Source organism: Equus caballus, chromosome 20 (assembly GCF_041296265.1).
Source record: "Equus caballus isolate H_3958 breed thoroughbred chromosome 20, TB-T2T, whole genome shotgun sequence".
Lineage (NCBI taxonomy): Eukaryota > Metazoa > Chordata > Mammalia > Perissodactyla > Equidae > Equus > Equus caballus.
Genome location: NC_091703.1, coordinates 4,019,702 through 4,036,533, shown reverse-complemented (window position 1 = coordinate 4,036,533; position 16,832 = coordinate 4,019,702). Strand labels below are relative to the sequence as shown.

The window sequence follows — 16,832 nt, the reverse complement described above, 5'->3', positions numbered from 1 at the left end:
ATTGTTATGCTAAGGCTTTGAAATTTATGTAAGGTTTTGTCTCTGTTGCTCTTTGAAATTTTATCTATTTCAGTACTATTACATTTTTAACCTTCTCCTATCATTCTCCTAGCCTGTTTTCTTTTCTACTAGTTTTTGTATTTTTATTTTGATATTTGACATTCAAGTTCCTCATTAGTTTACACTCTGTCTTCGTTCATTCAACAGATACTGTGCCAAGCAATGTTTTGTTCATGGGGGAGATTGAACAAGATAAAAATCCCTGCCCTCAGGGAACTTAACGTTTTAATGGAGGAGATAGATAATAAATAAGTAAACAGATAAAATAAATATTAAAATGAAGAAGAAATGAAGCAGTGTGAAAGCAGGGATAAAAAGAGAGGTGACAAGCGATGGAGTTTTTTAGACGGAGAAGGCGGCAAAGAAGGCCTGTTTGATGGATGACATTTCAACAGAGAGGGAGAGAGGGAGATGGTGCACAAGTGGAAAGGCTCGAGGCAGGGGCCGGCACCAATCTGAGGACAGCAGAGTGGCCAGAGAGGCAGACCGTTAGTGAGAGAAGGGAGTGGTAGGCGATGAGGGCGGGAAGCACTTGGGGCCCGAGGGGAGGAAGGACTGTAGTTGGACTAGATAAAGCCTTCTGCAGCAGTTTCTGTGAAGGTGATGGAGTTTACATGAGGGTCCCGGAGATGGAGTGGTGAGAAGTGCTCAGCTCTCTGTGAACTGTGAAAGACAGGAGGAACTATGATTCCTAGGGTTTCATTTTGAGCAAGTAGGTGAATAGGAGCCATTTACGCAGAGGGAGGGGCCAAGGGAAGAAAAGTTTTGGTGACAACATTAAGAATTCTGTTTGGGGCCAGCTCAGTGTGAGATACTAGGCATGTCAAGTAGACAGGAAGAAATGTGAGGCTACTGCTCAGGGCGAGGCAGATTCAAGGCCCTGGCCCCAGTGAGACATCTGGAGAGTGGATGGGGAGGAGAAATGCTCCAACTCCAAGCCCCAGGGTTAGAGTGGAGATGGCGGGACACGGTGGCACAAGAGCCTGCAAAGTTGCCGCCAACAAAGCGGAAAGAGAACTAGAAGAATGTGGGATTCCAGAAGACAAGCGAAGAAAATATTTCTAGAGGGGAAGGTAGGGTGATATTTTGTAGGCTTAGGGTTTTTAATCAGTCTTATTTTTCTGTTCTCATTAGGTGAAATAAGTTCCTGCTGTTAACTGGGTTTCCGTACCCCTGAAAATGTAGCTCTGTTTGTGAGTGGAAACACATTCTGTATGCATCCTGTAGTATGGAGAAAATGTGGAAAATATGATAATTTAAAAAGTTACTCGATCTTGTCTCCAAAATGTAACTATGGTTTAGTTCAGGGATCAGAAGGCTTTTTCTGTAAAGGGCCAGATAGTAAATATTTTTGTTTTTGTGGAAAATACATTCTGTGTCACAACTACTCAACTCTGCTGTTATAGTGTAAAAGCAGTCATAGAGACACATAAGTAAGTGAGCGTGCTTGTTTTTCTATAAAACTTTATTAGGAGAACAGGCATGGGGCCAGATTTGGCCCAGGGGCTGTATCTAACTTTCCAGACCCCTGATGTTTTGGTGTATTTCAGAATCGCACTTGTAAGCCTTAGGAGTTTATCAAGCTACAAAGTGCTATTGGCTCTTTCTTTTTTTGTTCTTATCAAAGGAAGTCACTTAATTTGTTACTCTGTATTATAAAACACTTTAAGAACAATTAGATTTTAGCAGCCAATCCTATTCCCCAGCATTTTGAATATCAAACATATGCTTAATTTTTGATGGAGTTACCTAAAAATCTGCACACATGTCACCGTCCTCTTCCCTGTCGCCAATCTCCTATGTCATTTACTTGCTTCAGCCTCAGTGCTTTTAATTGTTGTGATTTATGTCCTCTGAATAAGGACCTACTAATGATCTAAATTGGATTCCCCAGCATAATAAAAGCTTTTAAGTTGTGCAAAGTCTTCTTATCCTATGTTCAATGACTGAGGCACTTACATGAGGACTTTTGGTTCATCATGAATGTAACATATGATTATATAATATATGCAGCATATGTAACAATGAGCATGAGTATAACATGTGGCTCCAACGCTTACTCCAGCCTCCATGCTGTGTTTTAGTGCTTCCCTCTTCTTAGGATTAAATTATATATGTGCAAAATGCCCATATTGAATACTCAAAAAATACTAGCTATTCTTTCCATGTGGCTGTCTAGATAGTATGTATATAAATGAAAAAATAGCCAAAGAAAGAAAAAAACCTCCAGTATTCTCTTTGTTGCTCAAACTTGACTAATCCCTTGAAAAAGATTGAAAATATTATTGGATATGAATTTTTAAATATTTAACATTTATGTAAATATTTAATATTTAAATACTGGCTTGAAAGATAATTAGTGTTAGAAAGAATCTCAACGATCATCTAGTTCAGAGTTTCTTCATCTGCGATTCATGAATTCCTAGAAGCTGCAGGCAGCACTGTGTGTGCATTCGTGCACACTCACATATATGTGCATTTCTGTTTCTTGTCAGTATGTCTGGGGCTTTCGTGAGATCTGCACAGAGTCTGTGTCTCAAAAAGGCTGAGCCCTACTTTCATGGCAAGCACTATTGCAGGAGCAGAGACCTGTTTCGTGAGATCTTCACAGAGTCTGTGTCTCAGAAAGGCTGAGCCCTACTTTCATGGCAAGCACTATTGCAGGAGCAGAGACCTGTTTGCAGTCCTAGCTCTGCTACTCCTTTTATGTGACTTTTATCCAGTCAGTCCCTCTGAACCTCAGGACCTGGTTTCTCTTTCCCCTAGAATTGTTGTAAAGCTCCAACAAAGGCATTTTTGAATTGTAAAGTGTCCTATAAATTTATTGTTGTGGCATTATACTGTGAGAAAACTACGGGCAGGAAGAGTGGTTGAGTGGCCTGCATAAGGGATACCTCCAGGTGGTCCCAGAGCTTTGACACACCCATCTTCTGAGGTCTGCTCAGTGTAGTCTCTCCTCAACGTGGGGCACAGCTTTTCCTGAGCACAAAATGGCCCAGTACCAAGACCATTCAATGGGGAAAGAATAGCCCTTTCAGCAAATGGTGCTAGACAACTGGACACCTATATGCGAACAATTAATATGTACCTCTAACCCACACCATATATAAAAATTAACAAAACTGGATTGTAGACCTAAATGTAAGAAATACATTTCTTAGAATAAAACCTAAGAAAATAAATCTTCATGTTCTTGGGTTAAGCAGAGCATTCTAAGATATGACACCAAAAGCACAAGCAACAAAAGAAAAATTAGATGAATTGGATTTATGTGCTTCATAGGACACCATTAAGAAAGTGAAAAGTGGGGGCCGGCCCTGTGGCTGAGTGGTTAAGTTCGCACACTCCGCTGCAGGCGGCCCAGTGTTTCATTGGTTCGAGTCCTGGGTGCGGACATGGCACTGCTCATCAAACCACGCTGAGGTGGCGTCCCACATGCCACAACTAGAAGGATCCACAACTAAGAATATACAACTATGTACCAGGGGGCATTGGGGAGAAAAAGGAAAAAATAAATAAATAAATAAAAAGAAATCTTAAAAAAAAAAAAAAGAAAGTGAAAAGTGTATACCTTAACCTTACACAATATTGTATGTCAATTATATCTTATTAAAGGTAGGGGAGAAATGAAAGTGAAAAGATAACTCTTATAATGGAAGAAAATTACAAGTCATATAGATATTATAGGTTTTTATCCAGAATATATAAAGAACTTTTACAACTCAATAATGAAGAGACAACCCAACCTAAAAATAGGCAAAGGATCTGAATAGATGTCTTTCCAAATAAGATATACAGGTGGCCAATAAGCACATGAAATGATGCTAAACATCATTAATCATCAGGGAAGTGCCAATCAAGAGCACAATGAGAAATTTGTATGAAACTACAAAAGACCATGAAGCCAAAGCAGTCTTGAGAAAGAACAACAAAGCTGGAGGTTTCATGCTTCCTGATTTCAAACTATATTAAAAGCTGTAGTAATCGAAACAGTATGGTATTGGCATAAAAACAGAGACATAGATCAATGGAACAGAATAGAGAGCTCAGAAATAAACTTGCACATATATGCTCAATTAATTTACAACAAAGGAGCCAAGAATATACAATGGGAAAGGACAGTCTCTTCAATAAATGATGTTGGGAAAAGTGGCCAGCTACATGCAAAAGAATGAACCTGGACCACTATTTTACACCATACACGATAATTAGGTCAGAATGGATTAAGGACTTGAACGTAAGATCCGAAACCATTAAACTCCTGAAAGAAAACATAGGCAGTAAGCTCCTTGACGTCAGTCTTGGCAATGACACTTGGATTTGACGTTTAAAGCAACAAAAGCAAAAATAAACAAATGGGACTGTATCAAACTAAAAAGCTTCTGCACAGCAGAGGAAACCATCAACAAAATGAAAAGGCAACTTATAAAGTGGGAGAAAATATTTGTAAACCATATATCTGATAAGGGGTTAATATAAAAAATATTTAAAGAACACACATAACACAATAGCAAAAAACCCCAGTTTGACTGAAAAATGGGCATAGAATCTGAATAGACATTTTCCCAGGGAAGACACACAGATGAACAACAGGTGCATGAAAAGGTGCTCAACATCACTGATCATCAGGGAAATGCAAATCAAAACCACAATGAGACATCATCTCTTGTCTGTTAGAATGGCTGTTGTCAAAAAGACAAGAGAGAACAAATGTTAATGGGGATGTAGAGAAAAGGGAGCCCTTGTACACTGTTGGTGGGAATGTCAATTGGTACAACCTCTGTGGAAAATTGTATGGAGGTCCCTCAAAAAATTAACAATAGAACTACCATATGATCCAGCAATTCCAAAGAAAATGAAAACACCAACTCGAAAAGATATGCACCCTCATGTTCATTGCAGCATTATTTACAATAGCCAAAATATGGAAGCAACGTAGGTGTCCATCCACAGATGAATGAATAAAGAAAACATGGTTTATATATACATATACACACACATACATGCACAATGGAATATTGTTCAGTGATAAAAAAAGAAGGAAATCCTACCATGGTGTACCTCGAAGGCATCGTGCTAAGTGAAATAAGTCGGAGAAAGACAAATACCGTATGATCTCACTTACATGTGGATTCTGGAAAAAAATGAGCTAGTCAATAGAGGAGATTGGTGGTTGCCAGAGGCAGAGGGTGGAGGGTGAGCAAAATGGGCGAAGGGAGTCAAAAGGTACAAACTTTCAGCTATAAAATAAATGTCATGGGGATGTAATGTACAGCATGGTGACTATTGTTAATACTGTATTGCATATTTGAAAGTTGCTAAGAGACTAGATCTTAAAAGTTCTCGTCATAAGAAAAGAAATTTGTTCCTAGGTATGGTGATGGAGGTTAGCTAGACTTACTCTGGTGATCATTTGGCGATATTACATACACTGAATCATTATAGCCTACATCTGAAAGTAATATAATGTAATCATTTATATCACAATGAAGAAAATAACCACCAAGAGATACCACTTCACACCCACTATGATGTCTGTAATCAGGAAGGCAGATCACAACAAGTCTTGGGTAGGGTTTGGAGAAATTGGAACCCTCATTCACTGCTGGCGAGAGTGTGAAATGGTATAGCCACTTAGGAGAACAGTCTGGCAGTTCCTCAAAATGTTAAACGTAGTGTTACCAAATGACTCTACTCCTAGATATATCCAAGAGAAATAAAAATATGATATGCAAAAGAAGCCAATCACAAAAGGCCACAAATTATATGAGTCCATGTATATGAACTGTCCAGAATAGGTAAATGCATAGAAACAGAAAGTAGATTAGTGGCTGTAGGGGTGGGGGTGGGGGAATGGGAAGTGATTGCTAATGGGTGCAGAGTTTCCTTTTGGGATGATGAAAATGTTCTGGAATTATGTCATTTTATTGCAGTTCACTTTGTTGTGCTTCACAGATACTGTGTTTTTTAGAAATTGAAGGTCTGTGGCAACCCTGTGTTGGACAAGTCTATTGGTGCCATTTTTTTTGACAGTATTTGCTCACTTTATGTCTCTATCACGTTTTGATAATTCTTGCAATATTTCAAACTTTTTCATCATCATTATATTTGTTATGATGATCTGTGATCAGTTATGTTGCTATTGTAATTGTTTTGGGGCACCACGAGCTGCACCCATATAAGACAGCAAACTTAATCAATAAATGTTGTGTGTGTTCTGACTACCCTACCAACTGGCTGTTCCCTGTCTCTCTCCTCTCCTCGGACCTTGCTATTCCCTGAGACACAACAGTCTTGAAATTAGGCCAATTAATATCCGTACAGTGGCCTTGGTAAGTGTTCAAGGGAAAGGAAGAGTTGTACATTCCTCACTTTAAATCTAAAGTTAGAAATGATTAAGCTTAGGAGGACATGTCAAAAGCTGAGATAGGCGGAAAGCTGGGCCTGTTGTGCCAAACAGTTAGCCAAGTGGTGAATGAAGGAAATTAAAAGTGCTACTCCAGTGAACATATGAATGATAAGAAAGCAACACAGCCTTGTTGCTGATATGGAGAAAGTTTTAGTGGTCTGGACAGAAGATCAGACCAACCACAACATTCCCTTCAGTAAAGCCTAATCCAGAGCAAGGCCCTAACTCTCTTCAATTCTGTGAAGGCTGAGAGAGGGAAGGAAGCTGCAGAAGAAAAATTTGAAGCTAGCAGAGATTGGTTCTTGAGGTTTAAGGAAAGAAGCCGTCTCCATAACATAAAAGTGCAAGGCGAAGCAGCAAGTGCCAATGCAGAAGCTGAAGCAAGTTCTCCAGAAGATCCAGCTAAGATAATGAGAGTGGCAACACTAAACAACAGATTTTCAATGTAGGTGAAACAGGCTTACATTGGAGGAAGATGTCATCTAGGACTTTCGTAGCTAGACAATAGAAGTCAATGTCTGGCTTCAAAGCTACAAACGACAGGCTGACTTGTTAGAAGCTAATCCAGCTGGTGACTTTAAGTTGAAGCCAGTGATCATTTACCATTCCCAAAATCCTAGGGACCTTAAGGGTTATGCTCTGTTGACTCTGCCTGTGTTCTATAAATGGAACAGTAAAGCCTGGATGACATCACATCTGTTTATAACATGGTTTACTGAATATTTTAAGCCCACTGTTGAGACCTACTGCTCAAAACAAAAGATTTCTTTCGAAATATTACTGCTTGTTGACAATGCACCTGGTCACCCAAGAGCTCTGATGGAGATGTACAATGAGACTAATGTTGTTTTCATGCCATCCGTTCTGTGGCCCATGGATCAGGAGGAATGTTGACTTTTAAGTCTTATTATTGAAGAAATACATTTCATAAGGCTATAGCTGCCATAGGTAGTGATTCCTCTGATGGATCGGGGCAAAGTAAATTGAAAACCTCCTGGAAGGGGTTCACCATTCTGGGTGCCTTATAAACATTTATAATTTATGGGAAGAGGTCAAAATATCAATAATAACAGGAGTTTGGAGGAAGTTGATTCCAATTCTCATGGATGACTTTGAGGGGTTCCAGAGGAAGTGAGTGCAGATATGGTAGAAATTGCACGAGAACTAGAATCAGGAGTGGAGCCTGAAGACGTGACTGAATTGCTGCAATCTCATGATCAAACTTTAACACATGAGAAGTTGCTTCTTATGGATGAGCGAAGAAAGTGGTTTCTTAAGATGGAATCTGCTCCTGGTGAAGATGCTGTGAAGATTGTTGAAATGACGACAAAGAATTTAGAATACGACATGAACTTAGCTGATAAAGCGGCAAGCAGGGTGTGAGAGGATTGACTCCTATTTTGAAAGAGGTTCTGCTGTGGGTAAAATGCTCTCAAACAGCATCGCAGGCTACAGAGAAATTGTTCATGAAAGGAAGAGTCAATCGATGCCACAGACTTCATTGTTGTCTTACTTTAAGAAATTGTCACAGCCGCCCCAACGTTCAGCAACCACACCCTGGTCAGTCAGCGGCCATCAACATCAAGGCAAGATCCTCCACCAGCAAAAGATTAGGACTCGCTGAAGTCAGCATTTTTTAACATAAAAGTATTTTCAATGAAGGTATGCACATTGGTTTTTTTAGACGTAATGCTTTTGTACGCTTAATGACTATGCTAGACTGTAAGCATAACTCTTTCATGCACTGGGAAACCCAAGAATTTGTGTGATTCGCTTTATTGTTCTATTTGCTTTATTGCCGTGGTCTGGAACTGAACCTGCAGTATCTCTGAGGTACGCCTGTGGAGGGTGGTGACGACTGCATAATGCTGTGAATAATACTAAAAACCCCGGAATCATAAACTTTAAAAGGGTCAATTTTATGGAATATAAATTCTATCTCAATAAACTTTTATTAAAAAAGAATAAAATAGTCCCAAATTTTGCTTTCTTGGCTTTCAAAGATTGTGGGTGAAACACCTTTTTTTCTGTTTTATCTCATGGCTACCACTTGAGCTTTACTGACATGCATAGATGCCATGAGTTTAGTGGTGTTAGTCAGGTCCCTGGTGAGCAGTTGCCTAAATTACCTAACTACTCTGTACGTGGACAGGGCTGCAGCTTCTGCTTGGGGCGCACTGCGGGCTGGGCAGTAATGAAGGCCGGTCAGCTCACGCAGTCTAGAGAGCAGCGTTTCCAAAGGAAGACTGAGGTCGCTCCCTGGACATCAGGGAGGCATCTTTACATTTTGCCCCAGTGTGTTTGGTCTCTGAATAAACCAGTAACAGATTTTTCAGCCTTAATTTTAGGAGATTTGAATATTAGGTTAATTTGTTTACTGTGTTTACAAACAATTTAAGAAAAAGGCATTTCAGTCATATTTACTTTTTTTTTTTTTTGAGGAAGATTAGCCCTGAGCTAACTACTGCCAGTCCTCTTTTTGCTGAGGAAGAGTGGCCCTGAGCTAACATCCGTGCCCATCTTCCTCTACTTTATACGTGGGATATCTACCACAGCATGGCTTTTGCCAAGCGGTGCCATGTCCGCACCCAGGATCTGAACCGGCAAACCCTGGGCCTCCAAAGCGGAACGTGCGAACTTAACCGCACACCAATGGGCCGACCCCAAGAAAAATGCATTTCAGTCATATTTACTGTTTAAAGAATACAGTAAAGAACTACAAAATATTGAATTATTTTTTAACAGCCTCTTCTTTGAAGTCATTCAATTCAATATGCATTAGCATCTTCTGTATTCAGTGTGTCTCATAATTAAAAGATTATATATAATGTAATATGCTAAAAAGTCATTCTTGTAGCTTAATTGGAATTAGAAAATAAAGCAATTCTTTTTAAAATCGACTGCATTCTAAAACACATGTTCTCAAACTTTTCTGTGCATACAAGTCAACTGGGACACATTAAAAATATGGATTTCCTAGGCCTCCACCCCCAAGAGATTGTTTCAATCTGAATTTTTTAGGAACACCCCAGATTCTTCTGAGGAGCAGAGGTTTACAAACACTGCCCTAGGGACATCAGCCTAAAATTAGGAGGCGATGTATGTAAAGTGTTCTTCATGTTACCATAGATAATAAATATGTATTTCTTGAGGTATTTTCCATCCATTTGATGTTAGAAATAGAGGATATGCACACTCTTATTCTGCAATTAGAAAATAATATTTTCTCACAAACGTAACATTTCAGAGTGTGTGAAATTGTAAAAAGTCTTTGTTATCCCCGTTAGCATCTGTGTTGCTTTTACTGTTAATGTAGCCCTGTCTTCACTTTCTGTTCCCAGATTTCTTTTGACCTGGCTGAGTATACTGCAGATGTTGATGGAGTTGGCACCTTACGGCTCCTGGATGCAGTTAAGACCTGTGGCCTTATCAACTCTGTGAAGTTCTACCAAGCCTCAACAAGTGAACTTTATGGGAAAGTGCAAGAAATACCTCAAAAGGAGACCACTCCTTTTTATCCTCGGTCACCATATGGTGAGAATGCGTGAGCACAGCCTTGCACATGTGCTGCGTTCTCTGTGGGGATGGGGTGTGTGTGTTTCTGCTTTAATTGTATTCGTGTCTCCTGGCTGAAGTCATTTGGGTGTGAGATTAGCATTAAGATAGACTAAAGTGACTAGACTTGTTGAGAAGCATACCTTTATACATTGCTAACTGCAAGTATTTGCTGCCATTGCCTCCAGGGTGAAATTACCACCTCACTTCACCGATCCGTGTTTATTCAACCCTTCCTTACAGATCACTTTAAAAGGAAAATTAGACCCAACACGATTCTTTTTCGTGAACTGTTGTGAGATTGTGCTGAAGAGATAAGGTTTCATGTTTTTTATTTTTCTGATGAAAGTCTCCCTGAGTTCAAACCTTTAAAAAACAAACAAAAAAAGCCTATTACATCTAATATATTTGTAAAAAGAGTATTCAAGAAGGGCTTCAGTGATAAAATTTAAAAGCAGCTAGAATATTAAGATCCTGTATTTTCCTCTTTCTAATTCCTTAAAAGTTAGAAAAAGGGAATAAGACCTAAGAAAGGTCAACCTGATGTATTGTGCACACTATAGTTGAATCAGTTAGATTGTAAAAGAAAGAACTATGGGTATTGCAAAAGTAGGAAATTCTTAAGTTTTCTTTTTGCACATGATTAACTGGCAGAGGAACCTTTATTTTGTGTTTGGCTTTTAATTCATGTGTTTTTCTATCTTGATACATTACCAATTACAATTTTTGCAAGTTGTTACTTGTTTAAGATGAGTGTAAATCGCTGTCTTTTATAAAAGAGCCTGTTTTTTATAATACTCAGTCTTTTATTTGCTTTTAAAAAATTGTTCCAACAGGGGCAGCAAAACTCTATGCCTATTGGATCGTGGTGAACTTCCGTGAGGCATATAATCTCTTTGCAGTGAATGGCATTCTCTTCAATCATGAGAGTCCTAGAAGAGGTTAGTAAATATGTTAATTGTAAAAGAGAATTTCTTTAATAACAACAAAATGTTGTATGTCTATTGTGCATATGTACTATATAGACTGGGAAAATTTCGCATGTATTTTTAACTATTGTGAATGTCAGAAGTGATAAATGAAGAAATGTAAATCCAGCATTAATTACTTATTAACTTTGTTACCTTTTTTGTTCAACATGAAAAACTAAACAGTGCTCCAATTTTACCATTTTCACTGGTAGGTCTTATCAAGCATGTTTTCAAGCTAGGTATCAGGAAGTTTCCATATGAATGTAAAGGAATAAACAAACTAATGCTTGTTTCTGGAAGCCACTCTTACTCATGCAGACTCAGCTTGTGAAAATCTATATATTTTTTACTTTGAATCAGTTGAATATTCAGTATTCTTTCTTTACATTCCATTTACACAGACATCCAGAAATTACTATGCTGCTAGAGTATATTTTTAAATAAATTTGAGATTAGTTCTTACGTTTGGAATTATCACTATTTTTCACAAAACTGTTTGCATTGGCTTCTTGCCTTTTCATAGCTGTTGTTGAGACTGTTAGCAACATGCTAATTCTCCTGTTCTAAATATTAGGTTTTGATAAGAAAACGTGTACTCCTATCCTATTTCTATTTATTGAAGCATGAGAAATCTTTACAGAACTTTTGTACTCTTTACAAAGTATAAGTTATCTGTATAATCTAATTCTAAGAAGTTTTATTAAATTTCACTGTCATTTAGCCTTTTAGCTTGAGAAATCCAATGTTATAAGTTGTTTCATGCCCAATAATTTAGTAATGCTTATAACTTTTTCAATTAAATTTTCTGTGACTAGCCACATAATTAAAAACCAGTAAGTCATGAAGAAAGATTTAAGTGATGGATTTATAAAGGTATCTTTAGTGTCAGCACACTTTTATTTTATAATTGTGTAAGTTAAAAATTCTCGTGATGGTCTCCTAAAGCACAAGAACCCAGCCTGTCGTTGCCTGAAAGGGAAACAAGTTAACAAACAGCTGGAAACATTTCTTTAATTAATTTTGTGGTTCTGGGTGTCCTTAGTAGAGGGAAAAGGAAAAGGAAGATGGCAGCTGTCCTTGCCTACAGCATTTGGTATGCTCAAGGAGTCTGTTGAGTAAATGCTAGTCCCTTTCTCTTTAGTCGCAAACATGCTTATACACATTCTTTGGGTTTCTGTGCTTTTGACCCCTAAACTTTTCCACCTGCAAAAAAATAGAAGTCAATTGTTTTGGATCAAATTAGGATAGGGAAAAGCATTCTTAGTTGTAGAATGAAAAGATAAATTTAAATATAATCCCCCCTAAAAATTCTCTATTTACATACCTTGTAATCAGAACTACTTTTTTCTTTGTCAATATTAATCATTTTCTTTTAAAATTTTATTTTAAAAGTAATAATTTTTTATTTAGAAGAAAAGTAAACAGTAGTGGAAGGTATAATGAGAAAAGTAAAAGTTCCCTCTCTCACACAGAGTCCCAGCCTGTCCTCAAGCCCCCCGTTAACACTCCTTCAGAAATGTCCCAAGTATCTTTATCTTAAACATACAAATAGGATTATTCTATATGGAATGTTCTGCATATAAGGCTTTTGTTAATATCTGTTAAGAAACTTGGCCTTGTAGCATACACCGCTTTTTGTTTTATTATATATCTGGAAATCAGTGACGTCTCATTTTTTATTTCATTTGTCTAATCAAATATTGAAAAATTATAGAGGAATATGTGGAAATGATATAATACTTATTTGATAAGAATCTAATAATACAGCATTTCGTGAAACTTGAAAATTAATTTTCCTATTAAATTAATCTGATAATAATATTGTTGTTTTGTCATGATTGTTACTTTCCGAGGAGATTCTTTGCCAGGCTGAGTATTCCTTAACTGTAGGACTGTATTTTATTATTAAATCTCTAGCATCTAAAACAGTGCCTACTTGCTAATAAGCATTCAATAAATATTTTTAAATGAACAAACAAATGAATATCTCATGTTTCAGCAAAATTTTACTGACTTGAAAGCTAGGTCTGTCTGAATTAGAGAACAGTAGGAAGTTATAGGACAGTTTTAAATAACTGCTGTTTTACTGTTTTCGTGCGTATAGTAATTGAAGGTAGCAAACTATTTTGAAGTAAAGATTCAGTCAATACACTTTAATAAATAGATAAAATTCATTTTTAATTAATCTTAGTTTGTATAACTGTAACTGCTATAGCAGTTTTGAGAGTTTATTTTCGTTAAGTATGTTCAATATTTGTGCTTCAGTTCTCTTTTGCCTGTTATCACAGGGAGCACTTTTTTCCTAGATGATGCAGTGGTAAATGGTAAACCTCAGTCTAGTCCCAAGTATTTTATCACAAATGCCCAATTAGTAGAGTTGAGAACTGATGTAGCTTTTTTAGGACAGGTACTTTTTCTCTAATGAAAAATAATTGAGAAGGCTGCTTTTTACTGCATAAATAACATTCCATGAGAATTTCTGACTTTAAAAGGTATGGAAGAAATATTTTTTAATATAAAGGTGTTCTAAACCAGAGGTTGGCAAACTATGGCCTGTGGGCCAAATCCAGCCCATCAGCCTACTTTTGTCAATAAAGTTTTATTGGAGCACAGCCACACCTGTCTCTTTGGATATTGTCTAAGGTTGCTTTCACAGTAGAGTCCTGTGACCTGCAAAGCCTAAAATATTTATTGTCTGGCCCTTTAAGAAGACATTTGCTGGCCCCAGCTTAGAATAGTTAGATCCTCAACCTCAAGAAACTTTCAGCTGGGTTTAGTATGGGTTTCTCCCAAAGTAGCAAGACAGTCTGATAGAAAGATTTCTGATAAACATTAAAGTCAAAGTGAGTCAATAGTTAACCCATCCGTAAGCAGAATTCTGCAAGTGTTTTGGCAGCTGGGGTTCTCTGTGCTTTGCTGAAGTGCTGAGGTGTGGAACCAAATGAACTAGTAACTGACTGAAGATCTGGAGCATCGCTCATGGCTGCAACCCCCACTCCTGAGTTTGACACTTTTTTTATGTTTTTGACTATATTATGTATCTTTTATCCATTCTACTGCTTCGTGGTTTTCTTTTTACATCTATTTCTTTTGTTTTGTTATGAGACGTTTATAATACCTCTAAAGATAGTTAGGATCACCTGTTGTTGGCACAGAATTAACAGTTGAAAATTATCGATCTAGGGAATAAAGCCAGTAATCCAAGGATGTCAGCCGTCTAGTCACTCTTTCAGTTAAGGCAGGGTGATTAATATGCTCATGTTTTAGGTTTACTTTGTATAAAGTGGAGGTACTTTAGTAATATTTACTACAAATGCATAATGAATAATTCTTAAAGTACTAGAATTATATGTCCATAAAGGTACAAAAATGCATGATCATCATATGTGAATACTACTATGTATTATATAATTGTATTCACAGGTACTAACAAGTTGTTTTCATTCATAAGCACTCAACTTTTGAAATAAAAATTGTACTATTCTTTTTCTAATTAAAAGAGTAGTTGCTTTATGAATAAATTGTGCAAAACTGGACCTGTATCTGAAAAACTTTTTCCTCTTGTGTTTGTTCTCCAATCTTGAAATTCTTTATCTGACTGTTCTATTTACATATCTATATATCTATAGGTACATAAATACAGTGTTCTCTTTGCCACAAATAGGGCTATATTGTCACCTTTCTTTTGGAAATATGGATTTATATGTTCTCTATGTAGGAAATAATGGCTGTATTTATTGTCTAGAACTATTAAATTTCTGTGAGGAAACTGTCATGTACAAAAAATCTTTTTGCTTTTCTTGCTGTTTCTTTGAAAGGTAATCAGTTAATAAGACTGCGATGATATAAAGCTGTTAACTATATAAATTAAACTGAAAAAATACTGAGAGATTTTTAAATTAAAGTAGCTTGTGAATAACGATATTAGAGTTTCTTTTCAAATATATTGTTTATTAATAATACAATCTACTCTTAAATTTAAGATTATTCTGCAAACCAGAACATTAAAAGCAAGCCTATTAGTAAAGCTAGCAGGAATTTTTCTACTTCTGATTGTTTATTCCTTTAGAAGATCAGGTAACAGGAATACCTACTATTCATCACCTGGATAATTAAACTATTTTGCTAATTATATTTTATTCATATATTAGCAGATTACTCTGGCATCATAAATACAAATTTGATGACCTTTAAAAAATTATAAATAATGTTAATATATTGTAAATAAAATATTGCAAATTAAGAAAACATTTTGCGTGATCATTAAGAGGGAACAAAATGAGGGAAATCCTATCTTCTAGTTTCAGGAGATAGAACAATCAAATGATTGCATTAAATTTGTCTTGATTTCTTGGCTTTGATGATTATAGCCATTGTGATTAAGTGATTAAGGGTGAAATGCACATAATATTGGGCATTCTTTTTTTAAATGTGACTTTTCCATTTTTAATATGAGTGTAAAATTATTGTCCTAGGTTCCTACAGCTAAGGAATGGTGTAGGTTTCTGAGAGACTTCCCAGAACCCATGTCCCTGAGAAAGCCTGCACCAGGAGTGTGCTCGGTGAAAGTTCTCTGCTGTCTTGTGTCGGCAGGTGGGGCTGAAGTGTCTGCCAGCTCATAGTGGTGGGCGCATTTACTTTTTTTTCATTCTTTTTCTTTGTTGCTGAGGAAGATTCGCCCTGAGCTAACATCTGTTGCCAATCTTCCTTTTTTTGTATGTGAGCCCCAGCAATATCATGGCCACTGACAGATGAGTGGTGTAGGTCTGCGCCTGGGAAGTGAACCCGGGCTACCAAAATGGCCTGTGCCAAACTTAACTACTAGGCCATGAGGGCTGGTCCGGGCCATTTACTTGTGACTCTTACTGGAGTGCCAATGACTGTGGAGAAGGAGGTCAATTTAAGAATTTCCAGTCTTTTTATGAGGGTATTTTTCTTATGTTGACTCACGTGAATATGTAGATCATTAGATCAGTCTGGACAATGTAGTGCCTGCTACTTCCAGAATCAACTGAAGAAGTCAAGCTTGGCTAAGTGAACCAACCTCGCTGCTATTAGTTTATTAGCAATAGTCACGTACAGTGTTTGATTTCATCCCATGGGTACCTTTAGCCTGAGTAGGAAATCACGGTCCATGTTGACAGTGTTATTTCTTCCGTTCTCCCACTTTTTCTTTTTTTAAGTGTTTAAGGATGGAATATTTACTCACCTCTGGATGAATGAAATATTCTCTCTTCTCAGTAGATTTTCTCCTTTTTTTCTCCTTCCATGCTTGACTGACCCCTAATGATGCTGTCTTTCACATTCGATGTGTAACTGTGCTACCTTCTCTATGACCATGAAGCTTTATGAAGAGACTCCCTCACTGCCTTCTCCGTCCAGGAGCTTCTCAGTTGCTGGACTCACTATTTTCTCTGGAGGCTGGTGCATGTATGTGTTTATTTTATTTTGTATTTCTTTCTTAGTTGAGAAGAACTTTTTATTTACCAGCTGAGGGAATCAGAGTAGTTTGGGCGTTATCATCATCACCAAGCACATTTTAACAGTAAAAAATACTATACCCATGAGCTGTTTTTTTGCATTTGACATAGAGATTTAATATTCTAAAGGTACTTTCAGAGACATTTTGACTAACTTGTTTAACTTACACATTTCTTTATGTGTCTGTGAAAATTCATACATACTTCTTTTTTTTTCCTGTTTAATTTAAAAATGTATATTAACCCATTAGGTAATATTTTTGAAAGATCTTTTAGAGAACAGATAGTTGACATCTGCCTGCATGTATTTTCCCCAAATACCCTGAGAATTTATGGGATGGAAAGGAGTTTAGGATC

The 16,832-nt window shown here is 37.1% G+C and overlaps 1 protein-coding gene across 1 annotated transcript in view; it reads left to right on the top strand.

Annotated features, from left to right (window-relative positions):
• GMDS (GDP-mannose 4,6-dehydratase) overlaps positions 1 to 16,832 on the top strand; it is a 656,076-nt gene that overhangs the window by 291,869 nt on the left and 347,375 nt on the right. Inside the window, exons 5-6 of the mRNA XM_023624356.2 lie at positions 9,811 to 10,003; positions 10,861 to 10,965. Of these exons, the coding sequence (XP_023480124.2) occupies positions 9,811 to 10,003; positions 10,861 to 10,965 (298 nt within the window). The remainder of the gene's footprint in view (positions 1 to 9,810; positions 10,004 to 10,860; positions 10,966 to 16,832) is intronic.